The sequence below is a fragment of the Mugil cephalus genome, chromosome 13, assembly GCF_022458985.1.
Source record: "Mugil cephalus isolate CIBA_MC_2020 chromosome 13, CIBA_Mcephalus_1.1, whole genome shotgun sequence".
Classification (NCBI taxonomy): domain Eukaryota; kingdom Metazoa; phylum Chordata; class Actinopteri; order Mugiliformes; family Mugilidae; genus Mugil; species Mugil cephalus.
In genome coordinates this window covers 17,312,494-17,337,551 of record NC_061782.1, presented here as the reverse complement: position 1 = coordinate 17,337,551, position 25,058 = coordinate 17,312,494, and the positions used below count along the sequence as shown (strand labels likewise).

The 25,058-nt window shown below is 44.9% G+C and overlaps 1 protein-coding gene across 38 annotated transcripts in view; it reads right to left on the bottom strand.

Annotated features, from left to right (window-relative positions):
* Nucleotides 1–25,058, bottom strand: part of LOC125018712 (ankyrin-3-like) — a 113,737-nt gene that overhangs the window by 48,974 nt on the left and 39,705 nt on the right. For 36 of the 38 annotated variants that reach the window (XM_047602852.1, XM_047602858.1, XM_047602863.1 and 33 more), the window contains exons 2-7: nucleotides 6,657–6,758; nucleotides 6,350–6,448; nucleotides 4,339–4,437; nucleotides 3,798–3,896; nucleotides 2,462–2,647; nucleotides 421–519 (exon numbers count right to left, since the gene is read on the bottom strand). In XM_047602852.1, the coding sequence (XP_047458808.1) occupies nucleotides 421–519; nucleotides 2,462–2,647; nucleotides 3,798–3,896; nucleotides 4,339–4,437; nucleotides 6,350–6,448; nucleotides 6,657–6,758 (684 nt within the window). Of the gene's footprint in view, nucleotides 1–420; nucleotides 520–2,461; nucleotides 2,648–3,797; nucleotides 3,897–4,338; nucleotides 4,438–6,349; nucleotides 6,449–6,656; nucleotides 6,759–6,919; nucleotides 7,253–12,358; nucleotides 12,549–25,058 lie in introns of those variants that run through there. The other 2 variants (XM_047602856.1, XM_047602857.1) reach the window with 2 other exon arrangements.

Here is a 25,058-nt window from a genome sequence, read left to right as displayed (position 1 = left end):
TTAATTCAAAGTAACATATTCTATTTCTCACACATCCCATTAATTAACTTTTCTTTGAGGGCGTATATAATCCGAAGCACTGTTTGGTGAGAAATATATGTAATAATATATAATAATAATAATATATATTGTGATAGTAATTGTTTATAGACCCCACATTGTTGTTTGTTAATGCTCCCACTGAATGAAAAAGAAAACTCATTATTAATCAAGTGCCTGGTGTTTTAGCAATAGATGCATTGATATCTATTACTAGTAATAGTTCTGCACACATGTCACATTTTACATATGTGTCTTCAGCTGATACCACTATTCAATGATGTGTAGGGGACTTGTTTTGTCAGTTTATACTACACACTGCATATGAACATGAAAGTTGGTAATACCCCTCCCAGACAGCAGAGGGCAGGATAAACTCACCCGAGCCATGAAGTCCACAGCAGCCCCTCTGTTCAGCAAAAGCGTGGCCACGTTAATGTTGCCATAATGCGCTGCGATGTGGAGGGGGGTGAAACCACTCTGAGGATTGAAGAAGCCCAACGGCACACACATGCAAACAGACAAGCACACACATCATATTACAAAAAGTGAAACACACAAATGGAAAGTCAATATTTCTCAGCGGTCTACAGGCCTGTGGTTGATTTACAGTCACAGTCAATCAAACACGGACACACTCTACTATACACAGGTACACTAACACCTGACTTTTCCAGAAAAAGTCTTTGTTATAGTGAAGCATCCAACATGGGACAACAGCAGGGGTACATTTAAATAATGAAAGTTACATTTCAACAAATGTCATAGGGAGAAAATTACTGTACTCCTGTATCAGTACTCCTATATATTGCAAAATAAAAGTCATGCATACAAACCTAAAGTTAACTGTCATCTTAAATGAGAGCAGTCTTGACAAAATACCTGAATTAGTGATCAACAGCTGTCAAAGCAACAAAACGACACCGGAAACAATCCTCCCAATAGCTTGATCCCACATTAAACTGGAATCTACTCAAACAAAATCAAACATGTGTATCTGGTGTCTCACTATGAATAAGTTACAAATAAAAATAATAAATAAAAAAAATCATAATGAGCTAAAGCCTCTGTCTTTTTGTAGTAATTCTGTGGCAACATACAGTAGCAGATAATGACTATAATGTGCTTTTCTGCACAAACCTTCTCCCATCTTCCATCAGAGTACGATGCAAATTTGTTTACCACAATGCAAGACTCTGATCAACAAAGGCGTTTTAGATGAATCATACCAGACCGACGGCAAGTCTGCCAAAGCCAGAAACAATGCCAACCAAAACAGGCGCACACGGAAGGTGGCCGCCCGGCTTTGGTGTGACGAGGGGCCCTTGTTACAGAAGCAGTGTCATGTTAGCTTGTTGCTTTGGTCCCATGCAAAATGCCTGAGGTACTAAGGTTTTAGGGATTAGGGGTACTAAAAGGGGACAGTAGTAAAACAAATCTGTTTGTTGCTAGAAGGCTGGGTTCCTTTTACAGCTTAATGGGAATATCACTGCCATGCAGGTTATGGACAAGATTGCTGCTTTTTTTTAATGAATGATAACCACTTTTCATGCCAACGCTGGTTATCATGTTAATCAGTTTCATGGAAGGACTGTGTCACAACGCGACATTTTGTCAGCAGTCACAAAGAATTTGCCAGAAATAAAGGAATTTCAGCTTTGGACACCATGAAACCATTAGAGTCAAGGAAAGCCTTGATACCCAGGCCCCCAGCCTAAGGACTGACTAAATTATCATCAGTGAAACATGCAACATTGCTTTGATTTTCTTAGCATCTACAATAATGAAGCAATGGACAGGAGGACAACGGGACTGAGCTAAAATGGAGAAAGGGGAAGAGATAAAGGGCTGCAGAAACACTACTGCATCAAGTCAGGGACACAGGAGTGATCGTTGTTGTTTTCAGAGATTTTATGAACTGCGATGAAGGGACTACATAATGTACAGAGTAGAGGTGTACCTCTGTTGCTCTATTCACCATCATCTACAGAGTCAGCCAAGAGAGGAGAGAATGGGTAGTTAGTGAGAAAAAACAAAACAAAACAGAAAAGGAACCTCCACTGACGTGAGGTGGAGGAGCAGAGAGGAGACAAGGAGCTCGGGACAAAACTGATTATGGCAGAAAAGTGGCAGACGTTGGTCTGTGTAGATAAGACTGGATTCAAAGTTTTCTTGCACCTCTTATCCAAAAAGCTAATTTTAATAATGTGATCATACGTATACAAACAAAAATGCACTAATGCTCTTTCTCACTTTCTGCCAAAAAAAGCACTAAAACGAATTCAAACGAGAAGAAAAATAAGTAGCAAGAAATGAAGACTGATAAAGAAACCATAAGTCATCAATAGAGATAAATATATAATAAAACAAAACAGCGGAAGAGCGACCACCAGGGACGGACTGCACCGACGCTGCTCCTCACCTTGGACTCGACGTCTGCGTTGTGGTCGTTTTGCAGGAGCAGGGCCGCGGCCTTGGTGTCGTCCTTGCGAGCAGCGATGTGCAGGGCAGGCAGGCGTACCTTGCCCTTTGTATCGTTCTCCAGTAGCAGGGAGACCACCTGGTCATGGCCCTGCTGGAGGGCCACCGCCAGAGGGGTGAAGCCATCCTGCACATGAGGTGGAGAGAAGAATCGGTTACGCACCACGGGCGGCGCAAATGGATTGTGGAGCTGATGCAAGACGGCACACGCGACTAGCTGTGTAAATGTGATCTTTCTTATCGCCGTTATCAATTAAGCTAGAAAACCTGTCGAACGTGGTTGTATTTTAAGTGCGATTAAAAGAAAAACAAGCCAGAGATGAACTCAGAAGTTACTGTACATTTTCTCTGTATTCCCATGCCTCTCCACCACAAGTTACGTAACGGGAGGATGTGGTGGAAGGCTCACATCTGCCTTCTCTCCCACACACATTACCCATATGATGCATAATTCAGCTGAAAGCTCCTTGCTACATTCCTGTACAGCTTGTCCAAATATGTGTGAGAATGTGCACAATCGTATCTTGTTTGAATGATACGCGGATCTGTGTGTGTGTGCGGAACATATTTTGCCAGTGTGCACGTCCCAAAGGGCGTCCCGCTTTCTACCCTGTAGCCCATAGATGTAAACCAATGGGCTGTAGACTGGATTAGGTATTGCATTAGCCCTATCAGCTATTTATGTCGGCGTGCGTGTGTGTGTACGTGCGGTGACTGGCATGTATGCGTGTGTATGGGTTCCACAGGCCGAGCAACGTAAATCAGAGCTGTAACAGCAGCAGCAGGAGCAGCCGTGGAGGAGAGGACCTCATCTGTGACCCGCTCAAGGTCACTCTGCCTCCACCACCATACACTACCAATCAATGAAGCGCTGCCTAGTCCCTCACGAGGAGACGGGGAGAGGGAGGGGGGGGGGGGGGGGGGGGGGGGGGGGGAGGAGAGGAGGGGTGGGGGAGGAAAAAAACGGGCAGACAGAGTAGGAGGAGGGCGGAAAGACAGAGAGCGAGAATGTGAGACAGAAAGGATAAAACAGTGACAAAAGGACAGAGAGATGAAGACACAGGCGGAGACAGAGGTGGAGTGAGCGAAGTGGGAAGGAGGAGAGAGGGGCAGGAGACAGAGGAGGAGATGAAGGTGGTTAGTACAACAGATGTTAAGACCACACATGAGGCAGAGGAAATGCATGGAGACATACTGTTACTGTATGAGTGGAGAGAGGTGGACAGATACGCACACGAACATTCAGGTGATGACAGAAACACAGGCGTGTACAGTACCTCTGTGGCCATACTCTGACTGGCGCTGTTCTCCAGAAGGAATCGCACCACCTCCAGGTGATTCTCCTGGGCTGCCATGTACAGAGGAGTGAAGCCATTCTGTACAAGAAACAACAAAACAAGAATAAACTTCACTACGGTCTACTGATCACTGCTTTACTGTGGTCAATTCTTTTGCCTTTATCTTGAAAGTGATAAGTATCCAACTAAAAGGAGGCACTGAATGCAAAGACACGAGCCTGATTTGTTTTCTGAGATTTGATGACGCCAGAGAGAACTGTGGTGTTTGAAATCTTTCCTCTCACCTTGGTCTACAGTTAAATGTAAAAAGCAAGGACAGCAGGTTCCTTGAGAGGCAGAGGCCTAGTTGGCGCGGTGCCAGGCTCTGTCAGTGAAGCTCTTTCCACTCAGTGATTCCCTCAATGTCACTGACGTCACGGCACAGCGGCGTCGTCAACACTAATTACATTTACGTTGTTTCACACCAGAAGGACTTTACTGTCATTCTGACACCGGGTACACTTGTGCGTGCATATCCCACCTGAGATTGTGCGTTGACATTGGCTCCGTTGGTGACCAACTCTTTGACGACTTCCGTCTGGCCAGCCAGCGAGGCTATGTGCAGAGCAGTGTTTCCTTTCTGGATTAGATGGGACAACGACAAGAATGTGTGTTAAGCTCAGGCCCACCTGTCCGACCGCCCTGCTTGTGTGTGTGTGTGTGTGAGTGCGATCGGCCGCCACTACAGTCTGCATAGGTATATATATATCCACGCCAAAATCCATGTGCCCCCCTGAATCCCCTCGCACCAATCACATGTTCCTACTGCTGGCGTTCCAGCTCTGGCATCCCCCTGCTTGCACTGCCAACAATGTGTCGCTTCCGATCCCCATGTCCTGCACATGAATGAGCCTTAAATAAAGTCAGAGGCCGTTTATGAACCTGTACAGGTCACTGTGACGGCAGAGTCAACCCACAACCTCTCTCTTGGCCCCGCGATACGGAGGCTTATTAGTCACAAAGTGTAACACAATAGCACCGTGTACTGTATAGTGTGGCAGGGAAATCAGATAGCTGTATCTGAGGCACAAGGCAGATTAATACGACAAGGCTTTTTAGTATATATATGTAGCTGGAAACAACAGCTTGTTTAGCAATTATCATGGTTGACAGGTTACTTTATATTTGAAACTCGCTACACATATTTCCACGGGTAACACCAATTGTTACAGTTGTTTTAAAATCCTGCCTCATGACTAACATTTAGGGAATTATGTGCATGCACATAAGTCTATAGGGATCAAACAGTCATGTGTAAGTCTATCCTTGGTTTGAAGCAGTACAGATTTCAGATCTATAGCAACATTTAACAGTTGCGCAACACTTTCCTTTGTCCCCCAGGAAACACGACTACCTGAAGAGATGCTGACTGCAACATTTTGCAAGTCTAAACTTACGAACGCCCACCACAACAACATGCGGCCATATCTGCAAAGTGCTCACTGGCAGGTTCTTCTTATTTGCGTTGCTCAATCTGCCCAAGTGGGATTATTTTATATTTATAAAGAAATTACAGTAGAGAAAGGTTGTGGTTAAGGAATTCCTTCTTTGAAACGAAGTGTCTATTACATTACCCTTAAACATATTTGGCAAAAACAAATTATGTGTATGTAATTTCTAGTAGACAACATCGCACAATGGGAGCATTTTCGAGTAGCTCAGTGTAATTCCAGCCATACAGCTACACTAAATCTACACTAAAAGAGCACAAACTACAGTACCCACAATTACAACCGAGTTAAATAAGCACCTCTCAACACTGAAAGCTTCAAGGATAGCGTTTGTTACAGAGCCGCTAAAGGGCTAATGAACCGAGGACAAGGCCTCTTGTTTAATTCTCCCACAACAAAAGCAGCAAAGCGTTAGAGGGGCGGACACGCAATTAACTCTCAGCCACACAGTTTAAATGAACCCCTCCGTGTTACTAAATCTGGGCGTCCTCCACGGCACTGCCTCGGCTGGCTGCGTGAAATGGTAGGCGTTAGGGTGCAGGCGATGGATCCCAACCTAATCCCTGAGCATCCCCGGGTCACAACAGAGAGATTTTAATTGGGACGATTTTCTTCTTGATCTTGAATATTTCATTGAAGTGTCCTATGTTTATGTCAGCAGTAGGAATGTGGCCTCGGGCAGAGACGCTGAACCAGACGACTGAACGGAACTGAAAGCCTTCTGGGCAAATATACAGCTTATCAATATTTTCAGTTCTTTTCAGCATGAGAATAAAGGTGCTGCCAACAAAGACACATTGTCTCGACATTATTTTTGTACAGTATGTAAAATATAACACGTTTCTGCTAAATTTGCAGCAGCAACCCTGGCAGGGGGGTAATTAAATATTGATCAGGTATTAAATCCCAACAAAGGCAGAACATTTAGCAGCAGCAGTTGCTGTAGCTGCGTGCTGTTCTGTCCTACAGAGCAGCCATGTTTTGAATCCAAATATAGTCCTCTGGAACGTCACTGGAGGCTGTGATTGGTGTGGGTCTTACCTTTGTGGCTGCATCCACAGTCGCTCCGAGCTTCAGCAGCTCAGCAACAACCTCTACGTGCCCCTCCTTGGAGGCTAGATGAAGAGCGTTCAGACCATTCTGCAGAAAGAAAAACATATTTAGAGGAGTTGATGGAGCTCAGGATGCACTATGAGAAAAGAAAGGTTAGAGTAGTGGATTAAAATCATAATGTATTTAAGATATTCATCTAGGTGGTGGGGCGGTACAGGGAAAGTATGTTTATGTTTGAAAAAAGACTTATTTGAGTTTCTTAAACCCTAGTAAAGTTTCTTAACAAGAGTCTTACCTGATTGCAAATGTTTATCTCAACCCCAGACTTGAGGTAGTCAAGGACCTTTTCAAGGTTTCCTGCCCGGGCTGCTCGCAGGTAACTGGCATTACTGTCAGACTGGAGAGCAGGAAACAAAGAGAGCGAGAGAGAAAAAAAAGAAAAACAACAGAGAAAATAGGTAAGGTTTTCAGGTCAGACGCCGGACATGTTATCGCATCAGAGTATCAAGCTGTTACAGTTAGGCACACTGGAGAACAAAGGCACATGCAGTACTGTACCAAGTAGAACTCTGTCATAATTTCTCAGAAAATCCAAAAACACCTTAACAGCGGGAAAAACAAAGCCGATATCCGCAAATACAACTGCTTCATTGTCACACTAAACAGTCAGTGGTGTTAAAAACCACGAGGACACAAAAGTAAATCCATGGGAAAGCCAGCAGAGACGCAGAATAACATCCCAGCGATTCACATCATCCTCCGCCATCCACCCCGATCCCAGCAGACTGTTATTCCAGCTTTGTTAAATCCAAATGTCTCTGATTCCCCTGTGGAGGAAGTTCAGTGACCGGGTGGTCCTTCACAGCTGCCACAGAGACCTCCTCCTTTCCACAGACGTCTCTTCTGTAGCCACCACTGGAGCTATTGTGAGTCTACGTCGCTGTGCTATGAGAAGCGGAGCATCCTCTACTCTGCATGGCTGTCCCTTATTTCACTACAGAAATAGAGCTTTGCACACCAAAATAAAATGATGAGGCAGGCATGTTTTTGCCCCCATAATAAATGTGTGGGTGCACGGGAGGGGAAGGGGGAAGGGGAGGGAGGAAGGGGTGGGAAGGAGGGGGAGATCGAAAGAAGGATGAGAGTGGAAAAGAGAAACCGATGGAGAAGGCTGGAAGGAGGGAGGAATAGATGAAGGTGGTGTTCCTGTTTTGAGCTCATGTTAGCTCTGAGGACAATATGTTTGACACAAAATGACACGCAGCGCACTCGGCACATTTTGTCTCCCGTCTTCGAAGCAGACTTGCAAAAAGCAATTTGTAAAAGTCAGCGCCGGAGCCTCTGAGAGCAGGAGGGAGAGAGGCTGTGATACGTCGCTTCACAACAGCGGCTCAAAACCCAAATTCCCCTGAATTATCAAAAGCCCAGACCTGCTAAATTTAGCCTCCACGTCCAGAGACACTTAAACTCAGCAGGGCCAAACTGTACGGTTATCCAACATCATACTCTCCGCCTCCCCTCCGCTAGGCTTTGTCCAGAAATAACTCGTCACAAGCGCAGAAGGATCTGACCCAAAGCCAAAATGTGGGTGAACAAGACATCCAGCATCAGATTGTTCCACTGATAGCCGCGCACAAAGCTGGAAGTGGAAAATATTTGTGTGCTCATGTGCAGACTAACAAATAAATGGCAAATGAAGCAGTGTTAACTGGAAACCGAGCAGTTTCCGGATTACGGGAGACCGTTGAGCTAAAACTCATATCTCTGGATTTAATCTGCCAACATCTAGAAATGTCTTCTTCCTTTTTCCATACCCTCAACCCCCAGAGGACCGCTTGATTGCACTGGACCACGAATATCTTTGCTCTCGTGGCCTTGAGAAAGGCCATGGTACAGGAAGAGGTACTGGTACAGAGTCTGATCCAGCATGATCACTGAACGACAAACACTGAGCCATGGAAAGACAGAAGAAACTTTTTTTTTTTCCTTGAAACTGATGCTTCCTCAGTGTGTGTCAGTGAGTGAGAGGTGACAGCTGCAGAACGATCTTCGACGTTTGAGGTTCTGGGAAATAGACATTGACATGTAAACACACAAAGCAGCACCTTGAATCCTCAGTTACTTTGTTCCACAAAGTTCTAGAAACAGTGTGGCAGTGGAAGTGGTGCAGAGAGATGAGTGAAGTCTGAAGTCTAAAGGCCGACTCCTTCTACTGGCCGGTCGTGAACATGGATACCAAGAATAAGCGACCTTCGTGGTGACCTGCTAGAAACCCTTTGGCTCCAGTCCAGTAATAGCGCTGCCAGCAGCCGCCACAGGGTCACACCTCAACACTTTCACTGAAGTAAGTTTCCGGTACCATTTTCTGCGATCCAAGATCCGCCATGCTACGTGTGTTTTGTGGTTTCAAAATGATCCACAGTGACAGGCTACAGGAAGGAAAATGTCCTTACAGTGAGAAACACAATCGCATTAAGTTTCCCAATCTTCCCTCATTCCTTTTCTGTTATTTTATTTTGTTTTTTCATTTGGCATAGCAGTTGCAAAGTGCTTCTTACCAGAAAAAAAAATAGCATATTTAAAAGATCACTAACCCTAGAATAGTTGCATTAGCATCATAATTTTTTATGCATGATGCTAAACTTATTTTTATTTTTCTATCTATTTTCTATCTCTTAAGGTGCATATCATGTTGTACTCACAGAGCTTGCAAACAAACATTTTTCATTCTTAAATGTGCATTATTATTATGAGCTTCACCATGGTTGCAGTGCATCAGAGTTTGTGTGCCTCTCACAGCTCGTGTGTGTCTCTGTGCACGTATGAATGGCCAACAGTTGTCGCGATGCTTACACAACATAACTGGTATGTGAAGCGCGGTGTGTATAGCACGTCTGTGTGTGTGTGACCCTCGACTCTCGGGCTTTGTTGAGTGAAACTGAATGCGTGACCGCTCTTAAACCTCTGGCATGGAAACGTACAGGTCACAACTTCTGCAGACGAGGCGGCATGCAGCGACTAGGTGGTGACCATCCAATACTATACAAGTCAAACAAATGTACAGCAATAAGGCCTTTGGGCGATTTAATTCACATCTATCTTGTAATGGTACTTCACATTTCACACAGTGTTCTTTGCTCCTCCTCCGTCTTCTTCTCCTGCCCAATAAGGCGTCATCTATATCCACATTATTGCTCTTGCCGGTTTATCCCCACCTGCAGTGAAAAGCAGTGACCAACATGTCCCGCCCGCCATCCACATCCCATCTACGTCCGCCGTGGAGCCTTGGCGAATGAAGTATTACACAGAACGGGGCGAGAGATTAGTAAGAGAAATATCATTAAGCCGCCGCAGATCAGAGGTTCAAAGAAAACGGGGCCATTAAAGACTAGGTTAAGCCTGAAGGAAAGCATTAATCTAATGTTAAGATAGAGGGGAGAGGATGAGAGAGAGCAAAATGAAAATCTGACACAAGTGATGACATGAAAGGCTGAAAATTAAACCGTCATTCCCACTTATAGTCTTAAAACGTGAAAACATGCGAGCAATTTCTCTGTAGTAAAAGTGAAAATGAAGCATCTGAGCTGTAATTAAAAATGCCCTCTGGACACCGGCTGGTGCCTGCGGATGCTGTTTGAAAGGCAGAGCGCCGCTTTGTGTTGCTATCTGAAGAGCCGCGATGTGTCGGTTTGATCACATCACTGCACCTGCTTCGTTATCAGTGAAAATCTTTCGGCAAACCATTAAGGCTCAGTCTGCTCCATTGACAAAAAGTCGTAATGCATCCGACGCAACACAGGATTTTTGAGGCGGGTATTATGAAGGTTTCAAATATCTCCTGTTCCCTCTGTCCTCAACTGGCAAACATCCTGTATATGCTGACACTGATACGTGCTCAATGAGCTTATACTGGCCGATGCACCAGCCGGATCAACAATTACTGGAGACTGGAGACGGATTCTCATTTTGTAGCAAGTTGGACCACATCATGATTAATTAGAGATTAGCAGCCTTTTTACTTGTTGCGTTCTCTCCTTTATGCTGTGAAGTAGTGTCATAATTCAATACGACATACAAATTAAGAGCAGGCTTCGAGTGCTGAGTGCTTTCCCTATAAATGGACCTCACTCAAAAAAGACAATATGAAAGGAAGGAAAGCGCATTTGATTGCCACTTAACACTTAGCCCTGTTTGTGTGCTGCATGCGGATGACTGCTATTGATCCACAATGATCTGGACAAAAGAGGAGCCACACACACAGCTGAACATTTAAATAATGATGGCACGGTTAAAGAAAGAGTTTGACTCCATCCTCACAAAAAAAACAAAAAAAGATGAATGGTTTCTTAAGTCACATGCACAGTAAAGTATAATATGAATATCGGGTATTGAATCAGGTCCCTGCATCTGTTGTGATCTTAAGTAAAAGCTGAGGAGTCAGATTTTTCTTCCTTTCTTCTTTCATTTGTGAAGGTTGAAAATGTTTTGAAGCAGTTTGTTTTCATCTCTGCTGAATCTGTATTTGGCGCTCTTTCTCCTCATGACATCAACACCGTGATAGTCTGTATGGATAAAGGATATTTAGTAGCATAAAGACTGATATCCCCGGCCCGCCAGACTACGATGATGTCAGTTTTGCACAGAGCTCGCAACAAAACAGTAACTTGCGCAGCATTTCAATCACCTACGAGAAAAAATACATTCATTTACACGTTTTTTCTGGACGTCGTTCGCACGCATACAAACAGACGCATGTGTGCGGAAACACAGACGCATGTTGATGTCACTGCCGAGGGCTCTGTGTGAACTGAGGGAGCTTAGAAGAGGAGAGCCAGAGCAGCCGAGGCTGTATTGTTTAACTTTATCCCCTTCTCTCCTGACAGCACAGAACTCACAGAGCTCCACGGGTCCACCAGCACAAAGCCAGGGGCGTCAAGTCCCAGACCACAACATCCGCCGGTGCCAAAGAACTTCCTCCCAGCAACCACCACATCCATTCCTCTCAACTACCCTCATAAATTTCCCTCTTGGGTCTAAATATAATGAAGTTATTGATGAATAAATACTTCCATTTCACCATCAACACACCAGAAAGTCATTATTAAGGCTTTCAGATGTATGGCTCCAAAGCATCTTATTGGCAAAGCTATGAATGGTAATCTATATGAGTAATTTCCTCAGATTTCTGTAGGACTGCACTGTAGGACTCGTCCTGTATGTACCGTGCATCAACACCTGTTTCACATCTCTCATAGCGTTTGCTGTAAACAAGATCCTTCAGCACATATTTTACGGCGACGGCAAATAGGAAACAAGTGGTGTAATGTGTCATTCTACCGAAAGTCCATTAAGAGAAATGATGAGTGGGAAACGATGAGGGAGTATACGAATGAATGAATGAATGGGCATGAGAGTAAATGACTTCCTGGTATCTAGTTCTACAAAAGCTTCATCTTTCACTTTCTTTCCGCCTGTTACAAGCACAAGAGGTATTTGTTTGCTTTCTTGTGAGGAGCTGATGTGCAGACAATTGCTGCCTCCAAGCAAAATATGAACCTACAGCAAGGAAGATGGTTGACTCAGCATTAAGTCAGGGAGCATAAAAAGAAAGCCAGCTTTGTTCTGACAACACAAATGAATATCATCTGTCTCCCGGAAGATCTCAAGTCATCACACGTCTACTTTCCAAAATCTCAAAGTGTTTCCTTGAAGGGGAAAAAAAACAAAAAACATCTGACCTGCTCGAATGACAACTTGGTCCATTTTGGATGTGCGTGTGTACGAGCGAACACCTATCATGCACATGCTTCAGCCACTCTTCATCTATTTGCAGCAGATCAGCTGACTTTCTATACTCACGTACACATCACAGAATCCACATCATTCTAGTGGTTTTGCGACCGCTGCGTTCACAACAACAACCTCAGAGAGAGTCGCGATCGGGACGACGGCCGAATTAGAAAACGAGAATAAAGCCTAACGTCAGACCTTACTCACTTGTGTTAGGGAGGCAGCACCCTCTTCCACGGCCATGTTCACTCTCCCTCTTTCTTTCCTCGCCGCCGAACGGCAAAGAGTGAAACCTGAGCTCAGAGTGGCCAGGCAGCCAAGCAGTCAAACAGCCAACCAGTCATCGCTTCAGTCAGTTAGCTGCTCTGTCTTCACCTCAGCTTCCTGAACATCCATCCCACTCAGAGCAAAGAGCAAGGTGCAACTGGCTCAAGTGACAGAGCTTGGAGGGGGGTGGGAAAAAAAAAAAAAAAAAAATCAAAGCACCCCAACAAACGCTAACCGTTGAGTTAGTGAGACGCAGCAGCTACTTCCTCCGCGTGGTCGAAGCCCTTTACATGAAGCAGGAGGATGGAGGGAGGGTGAAGTATGAGGTTAAAAGAAGAGGCTCTCGGGAAGAAAGAAGACGAGGGGATAAATCTGCGCTGGTGAGTAAACAAAGCACCGTCTTTCACGCTTGCATAAAGGACACACGCCAAATCCCCTCTGCTGCCTCCCTCCCTCCCTCCCTCCTTTCCAATCCCCTCGTTGTGTTGTTTTTTTATTTTTTTTTTATTTTTAAATGTGTCAACAAGGGTAAATCCCTTCTGCCTTGCAGAAGCTGGCCCATGCCCCAGAAAGCACCTCACAACAGGGAGGACGCCGGAAGAGGACCCTGACTTACCATAATAGCCGAGGCTTCTCCCTCCCACTCTGCCTCCCTCCTCTTCTTCCTCACCTTCATTTACTCTGAGGATGGGTGGGTGGGTGGGGGTGTCACCGTGATATCCAAGGTTGCAACCAGGGAGAGGGGCCAAACTGAAAATAGCAGCTGAAACAAATACTTTTGCTAAAATGCCACCCCCTCCTCGCACCACCACCACCATCACTAGGCCCTCCCTTGTTATCCCACCCACTCGCCCTCTTTCCCTCCCTCTCACTCTCTCTAGCTCACTCTCCCTGTCTCCCACAATGTCTGCTCTTTATTGTCATCCTGCTTATCAGCTTTTTTTTCCCCCCCCTCCCTCCCCAACAAAGAGGAGTGTGAGTGCTGGGGCTGCACAGTACGTCCAGGCTCTACCTGGTCGCATGGCTTCAGCCAGGGAGGATCTAAATGAATGAGACCACTGGAACAACAGCAACAATAACACCAGACGCTATTTCGGGGGCCGGGGGCGGACCAGCGGGTCCCCCTCCCCTAACATCAGCGGGGACACTTTAACAGGGGATTAGGGGCTTCTCCTTTAGTATTGGGGACACCCCCTGTCTTTCCACCTCTCACCCCTCCGCAGACACGCTGCAGTCAGCTGAGCGGGAGAAGCCCACCCCCACTGCTTCTTCCCAGCGAAATCCCATTTCGTAGCTAAGCCCCACCACAGCGAGGTAGCAGCCAAGCGCTGGGCAAATCTACATAAAGAGCTGGATCGCGATCGCTATCTGTGTGAGCAGTGAGACTAGAGAGTTGAGGTTAACGTGCAGCGTAACTAGTGAATCCAGGTTCTACGTTCGATCTCAGCTCACTGCTACACCTGCGGGGGTATTTTATCTGATTATTTATCTTGGAGGGACCACCCACAGCTGTTGCTGAAAGCGTAGATCAACTGAAAAGAGAACATTAAGACTGGATATGTTTTACAAAACCCGGGTTTGAAAATGAATTCTAATAAAATGTGGTTTTATTCTATATTTTTCTGTCAATATTACTGCCTCATTCTCATGGAAAGACCCAAACTGACAGCATGTTTTCTGTTCTTTCCGTTTATTGTATGAACACATTCACCAAGAAGAGAGTCTCCACATTCAAATATCGCATGCGCCTCTTTTTAGGAAATTTACAGCACATGGAAATAATCTCTAAAATATCTAGCGAGCTTTGCGGCAATGACTGTGACAATAATACATTTACTATAGTTAGGAATAGTTGGCAGCAAAACAACATTATTCCGCTTTTAAAACATAACACGTGAGTGATACTGGGATAAATAAACACTTCCTTTAGCGGAGGAGCTGCTCTACACAGATGAGTAAACAAATACTAGTCGTGAGTTCGGAGCATATGGAAAATCCCTGGGACACGCTCCCCGCTGTATTTTGACAATAAAAGTCCGTGAGGGTCGCGCCCATAGCATGTTATTTTTTGGTGGGAAAACCCTGGCAGGGCCGGCTGAAATATCACACGACAGAGGAGACACGCTGCCAGGCCCTCAGCTTTCACATTCTGCCACTGCTCGGGATGAATAACACCACCGAATTATGGGTAATTTCCGACGCCATCAACTTTCAGACGAGAGACAAAGAGAGTTTTGCGATAATCAGAGAAATTCAAAACGGTGGTGCGCTTCGAACTGACAGAGGGAGCGACAGATGCTCTGGACCAGAAGAGGCGAGCTGAACGTGTGATTGGTGGATCACAGGCCCCTTTAGGCCAGCGCCGCAGTGAGCGGCCCTCCTCGGGTTACCATGGTTACGGGGGGAGGTTACAACAAAAGGAAAAAAAGGGAGTCAGGCCTACTTATGGAAAATTATCTCTTTTGGCACAGTTGTGTTAGCTGTCAGCAGACACACACACAGATGCAGTCTGGTTCAACACATTATCTGAGAAAATGACTTAAATTAGAAGCTGAATGCCGGGTATCCGTTTGTGGTGGAATTTATCTTACTATTATCTCACTATTTGTGAATTGAACGTTATTTGAGCACTGAAAGCGTATTGAAAAGAAAAAGAGGTGGCCAAGGTGTTATTTCAAATGACAAAGTTGGTTTAATATTGTTTTTATCAATAAAATAACCAACTACCAATAAAATTAATTTAATTTATTATGTGAACATTATAAATAGTATTATTCAATGCTCAAACTAATTGATTAACGCAACCTTAAAAATCTGATTTATGGAAGGATTCATCCTAAAATCATATCATGCCCTAAGCTTATATAGTCAAAGGGTATAAAAATGATTCTGGGCTAATATAATTGTATTGCCCTGCATTTTCTGCCCTGGATGCATGAACATAGGCGAGCACTACTATCTCACAGGAGCAGTAAAATATCACACTGTCCTTATTCAGTGGAGTATCCTCAGCATTTGTACAGATCACACACACACACACACACACACACACACACACACACACACACACACACACACACACTGAAGACAGATATTTACTGCTTCTGCTGCACAGAGCGTGCTCAAGGGCACAGCTCCCCTCCGTCACCTGGGACATGAGGCCTGAGGGGAGGGAGGGGGGAGACGTAGAGGAAGTGAGGGACGGAGCTGAGAAGGCAGGGAGGAAGGGGAGAAACCGGAGAAGGGGAGGAGAGGATGGAGGAGACCCGAAGAGTGAAAATAGGTGAAAGATTCAGCTGAAGGAGTGAATGAACAAGCAGCAGCAGCATCATGATCCACCGTCATCTAGCTTGGCTGGTCTATGTTCGTCCAATTCATTATGAGTTTATTAAATTATTAGAGCCCGATGCAACTTATTGTGCTTTAAAAAAAAAAAAACAACATGATTTACAACCTTCATTGTCACCCTTTTTGTGGTCATGCTACTTGTCTCTCTGTGGTCTAGGGCCAAGAACGCTGACACTGACATGGGGAGAACTTGAATGTCGCATCAGATTTCGTCCCACTGACTTGTCAGCTGTACAGGTGAAATCTACACACTAGTGCAACATGCTGGATCAATAGCTGCCCCGCCAATAAGTCCCCCTACAACAGGCTCCAGGAGAGGAAAGGTCACACGGTGTGACCCACACAGAGAGGAGGGGGAGAGGGATGAAAGAAAGCAGACGAGTTGGAGAGGAGAAAAGGGCAGAAGGTAAAGAAGAGAGGGAGTCAAAGAGATGCAAGAGGGACGCGAGGGAAGGAAAAGAAAGTCCAGATGACAGTGACATGAGCTGAGACGGAAAACAGAAGGACGGAGCCGTGGGCCAAACTGTGACAAGGCGCCTAAAAAAAAGTTAAACAGCATACCAGAGTTTAGTTAAATCTGGCACAAAGTCCTCCCCCTCCTCCTACTCCTACCGTTCCCATCCTGCCCTCTGCACTCTTTCTCTAGCCTCCGTTTGACCTGAGTCAAGCTCTGTTAAACAGTCAAACACTGGACTCTGGTGGACAACCTCCTCCATGACAACTGGGCAAAACACTGACATTTTACGTCACATGTCAACAGCTGGAGTTGGTAGGAAGTGTCATTCGGGTCAAGGGAATGCTGCATGCGACCAAAACACATGGACAAATATTATTTACATTACGCTTATTGGAATCAAATTGTTTCTCTTGTTTAGGTCAGAAAACAATTCAATATAGGTAAGTTCTTTATATGCACACCACAGCACAGACACATCCAGGTACTAGATGCTCAGTATCATTGTGCTCTGATGTAATCAGGACTCATCAGTGGCGTATAAAGCAGGTTGTTGTTGTGTGACAAATCAAATGTTGGGAATCAGAACACGTGTTTTAATATTTTTGTTTCTACTCACACTTTTACCATTTAACAGTATCAGTATCATTGTACATGAAATGGTTAGACTTGAGTTAAATCAGCTGAAAGGCTTGATCTGTGGATTTATCACTTATTCAGATTGCACACAGTGCTTTAACCGTTGTAGTTATAAAATATTGATTAGAGAACCTTCATAACTGAACAATTTGTGACACTCATGGTATCAGTGCATGACACCGTTTGTCCCTTGAGTCATAAAATACAAAGTCTGGGACATTTTTACCAAACATACTTCAAGGTTGTGTGTAATTCCAATAGTTCACAGCAGTGAGATGTGAAGCAATCTCGAGGTAATGACTCAGGAGAAGTCCATAAACCATCTTAAAACACCTTTTGTGTCAAAAAGACGGTCCTCTACGGAGACGCTTTTGTATGAGTGAGTTCCCGCTCTTTGTCATGCAGTAATGGGGCATAAGAATGCAAATGACCGACCAGTGAAGGGGCCGAAATGACTGTTTCCAACAATAAGAACCAATCTCGGATGAACAGCAGGTAACGAGCTGCCGGAGCTGAAACCACAATGAGCTGTGGCTATATGGAGGAGAGCACAGGAGACACGTGACACATCAGTGACATGCATTAGAATGAAATTAAGAGGCGAGAGCATTGAAAAGACCAGGAAAAGAGAGGTTATAGAGCAGTATCTGAAAATTATGTGTAGTCATCCCAAATTACTGGAGTATTACTAGAAAAATACTCAAGGCGATGAAACATGTTAAGCAGACACTTGCAATTATGTTTGACGTGGAGCCGAAAAAGAAAATGATTAATCAACTCTAGTGCTGATCACCTTTGCTCATTCCTTCCTTTAGCTTGTTCACATTAAATTTCTGATGGAGGAAATCCCCTTCTTTCTTTTTTAATGCTAGGTAACCCTCTGGCCTCAACAAGTTACCTGTTCTCCTACACTTGTTCTGCATTGGACAATGCAAGAGGCCGAGCGTCCACCTGGCTACTAAATTTATCCGTGCAGGATTATGCTGAATATGACTTTCAGAGTTCTATAATTTAGTTTGAAGGTGTCTTTCTCCTGTTCTGTTCGTCCGTTTTCCCTTTCCTGCACCTCTGTTCGCTCCTGTCAGAGACTTCTCCTGAGCACTAGACCTACTTTAACACCTATTCCTCTCTGCCTCCACTAGTCATAGAGTCTGAGTAGTCAGGAAACACCCCGTGATGCTCACCAACAAACAGTTAGCTCACTAAGAGGATGTATGCAGTTTGATTACACTTTTGTGTGTGAATGTGCTAATGGATCTTCCACTAATGCACTGCACAGCATTCAGAGGACTGTAGATGTGGGAGGGACTGTGTACAGTATATATGTAACCGAGAGCCTCTTCTCTAGTCTTTATGGAGAGGAAAAGGCCCAGTCTAAAAGCTCCTTGTCCACATTATCTCTTCCCACAAAACTACCACTGCCGAGGAGTACATTTAGCTCAACGCTCCAACATTCACTGAATGTATTACAGTATCTGACCACTTGGAAAATACTGAATATGTATTTTTTTTAATACAGTATAGCATTTGTTGCAGGACACGCCCACTCACGAGGTCTTCAAACGGAGAGAACTGTAGATTCAAAAATTCCCCTGCTTAATTATTAAAGTCTGAGCAACGGCACATAAACAGATGTCACTCAAGCACTACGTTGTAATCTTCGAAATGAACATCTGCCACAAGAAAGATCGCAAAACCAGGAGACAAACAAACAAACAAACAAAACCAAATCTGCTGTAAATATAATTTGCTGTAGCTTCCACCGTAATATTTTGATGGCTAGTAAAACTAGCTATAAAACAGGCCGAATAAAGAGTCTGGCACGTGGAGCAGGTTGGAATTAAGTGGCGAGCGCTGCAACCGTTTTCGCCTGATCTTTGGCAGGCAGAGAGCACCAGATGAGAGCAGACCATGGGCCATCTGTCCCCCCTGAGCCCCACTCAGCCTCCACGTAGTGCACACAAACACATGGGAGGACACAAACGTGAACTAAATATGCACACAGCAAGGACGGCTGGGTAAACATGTTAAAATTAGGGGACAATAGTCTTAATTCTCTTTGATAACCCTTTGACACAAGGCCTCCGTGTCCAGAAATGAAGAGGGGAGGATGAAGGATCCTGTGAGGGTGGAAGAGCATTTACATTGGACTCATCCGTCATCCTGCACGCTCAACAATCCAGCTGCTGATCTCTCAGTCATACTTCTTAAATCTGTGTACCGCCTTCCGCAAATGCAGAGGATATAACACATTACTGCCTCCTACAGTGGAGTAATGGGCTTTCGGGGTCCTGGCGTTCCTGCTTGGCAAACAGAAGGCTATTTGGTGCTGAAGCAGCCAGCTGCCCCTCAGGCAACACAAAGTAATAGGCTGTTGAATGGGGAGGCCCGGTTCCATAATAGCAGCACACCCCAAACGAGGCAACAAGACGGGCAATGTGAGCGTTCAGAGGGAAGGAAATTCACCTGCGCTCTGTCGCGATGAAATGGTCAATTTCCCAAAAGACAAACTAGTACAGCTGCTGGATTTCTTTCGTGGCAAAAGTCCATATTCGTTACCAATAGTTAGAAAGTAGCAAAAAAAACAACAACGATGACATGAGCACAACACAACCGTAATCCCTGAGGCCAGGAGGGTTTAAGAGGTCATGGGTCATGTGGGGCCTGAAGATGGATTTCAATACATTTAAGAGGACAGAGCGCTGGAATGGCTTCTTCCTCCGTCTGCTTAGAAAAACCCATCTGGATTAAAAACACCAGCAGATGTCAGTGCATGCAAACAGTCCTAGACAATACAGCTGAGGTAGTTGGCCCTGAAAAGTCATATCATGTGACACTGTGAAAGAAAAAAAAGCTCCCCCCTGTTGCGTTCTGTCTCTGTAAACCAGGCTATGAGCATGAGCAGCACCTCTCCACTGCTGTGTTTAGCACGAGACAAGGGACGCGGAAATCGATAAATGGAGGGGTACAGGATGATCCTGACTGTTTGCTTACCTCCTCTCCGGCCTGCACAACACAGGGATGGACATTCTGCCGAACACCTGGTGATTTCAAGACTGCACATCCTGTATATAAGCAGGTTTAAAGGACAGCAGTTTGTTTAGTGGCATCGAGCTGTGAACAGCAGAACCGAAAACGCCAAAATGTAGAAATAACACATGATCCGAACATGGTAAGAGACGGTGGTGTAGAACAACACCAGAAAGAGCAGTTGAATGGCCGACGAAAGGCTCCAGTGTCTGAGGCTCTGACATGTAGCTGCATTATCATCATGGAAACCTGTTCGCAGTCAGAACAACTGCTGGTTAAGAGCTTCCATTGTAAGACTAATGAATTAATTAAAAATCTAATCAAGCTGCACATTACTCATCAAAAAAAAAAAAAAAAAAGACAGCTCTCGTCCAATGTTCCTTCCAGCGTGCGCTAAACTGTGCTTGAAAATTGTAATTCAGTTGTTTGACTATACACCGTGACAGACACGTGGACTGAATATTTGTTTTACCTGGACAGTTAGAATGGAAAAGTGCCATCAGTATGAAAGCTGCTGCCAGGACCTGGTTAGCTTAGCTTAGCAAAACCACTGGAAACAGGGGTTCTCTTATTAGTATCGCGTTTAATCAGAAAAATACAGAAAGTGACAGGTTGTGGACTATTTTATGGAGAGACTTAATGCACGACATGAGCACAGGTCCAGTATTTGGGTGAGAACTTGATGACATACAGCAGTTTGCATATCACAGTGTAACTGTCAGAGTGGCTAAAGAAACTCAACCAGTAAACGACTGCTGGCAGTTTGAACCTATTGTCCTGCACGGCGGACTTTTTATTTTTTATTTTATTTTTTTTATTGTGGGTGGCAGCACTTTTACTTTAGAGCAGCATTAGTCCTGTGGCACTAAATCTGTGACTGACATCCTCTCCCCACCCCCTCTGCATGAGGGTGTGTGTGCTGACCCTCTCTGACCCCCCAGTGTCCGTCCATCCATCACACGCACCCAGTCGAGCTGACTCCTCATCAAGGCCGCAGCCGCGTGTGCTGTCAAGACACAATTAAAAAAGCAATGCGCACATAATATAAGCAATCTTTACAATGGCCAGGGCAATCAACGCATGTTCTTACCGGTGTGGTTTAGCATGCAGAGCGGGCTAGGTGCACCTTCACATGCACGCATTTATTTTGCCTGCTGGGGTACATATGCATGCTCCAGCAGGTAGCGTCAAGGTCGCAGCTCAGCAGAGAGACTAATGACCTATAATAAGACACAACCTTGACTGATGGGGACAGTCAGTTTACTTGGCTGGAGCTGGAGCTGGAGCTGGAGCCGCACACACACACACACTTTCACCGTCCCACACTTAGAGAAACACACAGAGTCCTCTGCTCTCTGCAGCTCAGCATCAGAGTGCTGAATCCGCCCTCGTCCCTGAGGTGGACTCCGGTCTGCTGTGCTTCAGTTTGTGGTTTGTCGCGCCGCGATTCACTGTTCTCGCCCTACAAAATCTTTAAAAAACGCCGAGAACAATTCGGTGACACATTTCCTACAAGTTGGCGACACAATTGCTTTCGGGTCTGCCTCGTTACAGACGGGGGAGACATACATCTCGGAGCAGTGACAGGTAAATTGAGGTTATCCTCTCCAGGTGAAGGCTGGCATGTGTTCCTCTAAGGGCTGCCTGGTCTCCGCCCCCCGCATTTAGCTCACCTTGAAGCGCCTCCTCTGCCAATCTCGGTAATTCACGCAAAAACACAAACACAAGGCAGAGGTGCAAAAAAGAAGCGAGCACAGACACAACACGCACACATGCTGTATTCGCGCACACAAAATACCGACAGACACACACATCTCACCCCCCCCCAACCATTCAATCAGCCATTTGTTCCAAAGCTTCTCACGACACCAATTGCAAAGTGGCATGTGCCCGACTCATAACATTATTGGATTCGCGGTGAGATTGAATTAAAGTGTCGAATCGCAATTCTGCCAACACATCACGATGTGATATAACAGATCCCTCGCAGCCATTTCATACAGCTGACTGTCTAAATAAAAACCCAAATCAACAATATTTGAAATACTTCAGTCAATTAATTTGACGTATAATCAGGAAGGTTGTGGCAGAGAGAAAACGATACGGACGCCGTGCTGACCCTGCGAGACAAAGGACAAGCACTGCTTTCTTATGTTGTCTATTGTGTCATTTCTGCTTAGTTCCTACATTTCATCTAATTGGTCACTTCAGCAACTTGCGTGACCATATGTGTGTGTGTGTGTGTGTGTACATGGTTGGGATGGCCATTTGGCCGTCAGGAGAGAAGGTCCCAGAAAAGTTAAAAGTGCGCTCCGGGTGTCAAGATGGCTGACACACAGCTGACAGCATCCCAGTCAGCAACCACACACACACAAACGTACAGGGTGACAGCAACGTAGTCAGCAGCAACACTAACAACAACCTGACTCGTACTGCTGCGTCTCGGTGCATCAGATCAAAGCTGCAGTCCGACAGATAGCAAAGCGTGCATTTAGACAAAAGGTCATAAAGTGCACAACACGGTGCTTGTTTTAATCTGGTTCGTGCTTTCTCTCGCCGCGACGAATCTGGTCAAGGTCGCAGATGAGTTAGTGACACATTACACCGGCCGGTGCTCCAGGTTAATACTCCCTGGCCTCTGTTCAGCAAATGATAGAGGGGATCATAATGTCTGAAAACTTGTGTTGGCGTCAGTGATACGACAGTGGGTTGGTTCATCTCCTGTCTGTTGAACATGTCCTGCTAGAGGATGTCTCCTCCTCATAGGCTTTGGATTCTCTGTCCTTCACCACATAAACCAATCAGGCATAACATTATGACCATTGTGTAGGTCTCCCTTGTGCCTCCAAAACAGTTGTTGTGACTCATCAGAGAATAGACATGGGTCTTCTGAGGGTGTCCTGTGGTGTCTGGAAACAGGATGTTGCTGGTGGGGCTCTTTGGGTCCTATGGGATTAGGGGAGGAGCCTCTGTGGATCAGGCTTGTTCCAGTGGACTCACAGATCAGTTTGGGATCTAGTAAATGTGGAGGCCAGGTCAACACCTTGTGCTGTTTTTCATATTTTCTCTTAGTTGTTCCCAAATTGTTTTTGTGTGTGTGTGTCTGTGTCATTCTGTATTCTGATAGGGGCTGGCTGCTGTCATCAAGTCAGTGTCAAGTGTCGTTATTATGGGGTTGAGGTGCCAGGTTTGATGTATGTTGGAGGCAGATGTCCACATGAATGCCAGATCCAAAAGTTTCCCAGCAGAACATTGTATTGTCACAAGATGGTCATTGTTATTAACTTTTCCTGGCAGTGGTCATAATGTTATGCCTGATCGGTGTATACATTGCACATGTTTTGAGATTCATTTCCACTGCCATGCAGGTGATACCCAGTTGCATGTCTTTTATGTTGTGGTAACATCTAGTAGCATTCATATTTCACATAATATGTTGCGTCTATAGCCAAAATTAAAGATTGTTAAAACCTTGGATGCTCAAGACGTCCCTGCAGTTTAATGACCTGTTTAATTCACTACTATTCTGTATTCACTACATAGTGTCTGCAGGTACTGAACAAAGATCCAATCCAATTGCTCCCTTATGAAGTGTGAAAGTGTGTAAGACGATAATATGCACCGGGTAGGGTGATGGGCGTTGATAGGCTGACAATAAAAACTGAAGTCACTAAATTAACGCAGCTCCCTCCAGGAGCTGTGTTCAATGTGGATGAGTTAGAAAAGTTGGTCAGAAACTGATCTCTTTCCACAGTCATTGCTGATTATTGTTAGATTTAGCACAATGAACTGTTAACATTATACCCCAAAATATTGCTTGCAGTGCTAGAATCTTTGTTCTCACATAGTGACAAACTGACTATAAACAGACAGTTGTAACATCACTCACTTTCCTCCATGTAGGAGCAGTGGGCTCTTACTACAACTAGATGTGAAGGCTGGCAGATACAAGGTTTGGGAGCCTCTGACTGGAGATGCTTTCAAAGTAACAACCAGAAATAAAAATATCTGATGTAAAACTGTCAACAAGGCGATGCGGATCATCAAGGGATGTGGCTGGGAGATGGTGTAGGGCTGCTCTATTTTCAACACGCTAGGTATTTGTGAACCCGTCCCCAGTCGAACAGAAAATGAGAAAGAACCTCCAGTAGAGGACGAAGACACTGAAGATAACTTACTAGCTTTCTGTTCATAGATGCCGTAGAGAAATTATTGATCACATGGGGAACGGTGGAAATTGCCGTGACTCAGTTATGTCCAGTAGAGTTGCCTCATGTGTTGGCAATGAAATCACCATGACACAGCAAAGATTAAGTTTCGCCTCCATCATCAGTATGATCACAGTCATGTAATATCGGTCGAGGCTGCTTTATGTTTAACACTAGCGGGGTTTCAAGTGGTGACGGGTCTTTCTTTATTCTCTTTCAGGTGGTTTTAATCGTCGAACAGTTTCGGGATTTCTGTCTGGATTAATAATGGAAATAATGAAAAATGTCTGTCATAACTTTGCTTGTGTGCAAAACACAAATACATTCGGTTTATTCTTATAAATGGAGGAATTAGATAGTCTAAAAGTCTCACTTAAAATATAAAGATAAAAATAGTTTCATCTCATGTGGAGCTTAACTGTACTTTCTTGCTTTTGGCTTCACTCTTTATTAAAATGACTCCTCTCCACAACCTCCTGTGTTTTTGCCCTTGCCCCACAGAAATAGTAATGGATCTGTAGGAGCAGTGGACTCACAGGGCACCTAGACCCAGAGCGCAGCATCAATCCTGTATACCTGCTTTGCCCTGGGGTATAAACCTACATAGATCTGAACATCTACAGACAATGCCCCTTGCAGCACCAGTCCTTTACTACCATAACATATTATGTAAGGACTGGCTGCAGATATAGCATATGTTCAAAGGGGAAAAGAAAACTCTGGGACACCGACATGTGCTATGTCCAATGAAAATAAGACTGCTTAGTCCGCTTTGATGACCTAATAAACACGGTGTATGACGGTATGATGACTGTACCACGGTGGTTCAAAAAAAAAAAAAATATGACAGACTGATCAGAGGTCATAACAGAGTTGCTAACTCCTCCAGACCAGGCATCGATTTCCCTTCTCTGGTTACGCTCAGGAAGAACCAGGAAGAGGGCGAGAGGGGAGGACAGTC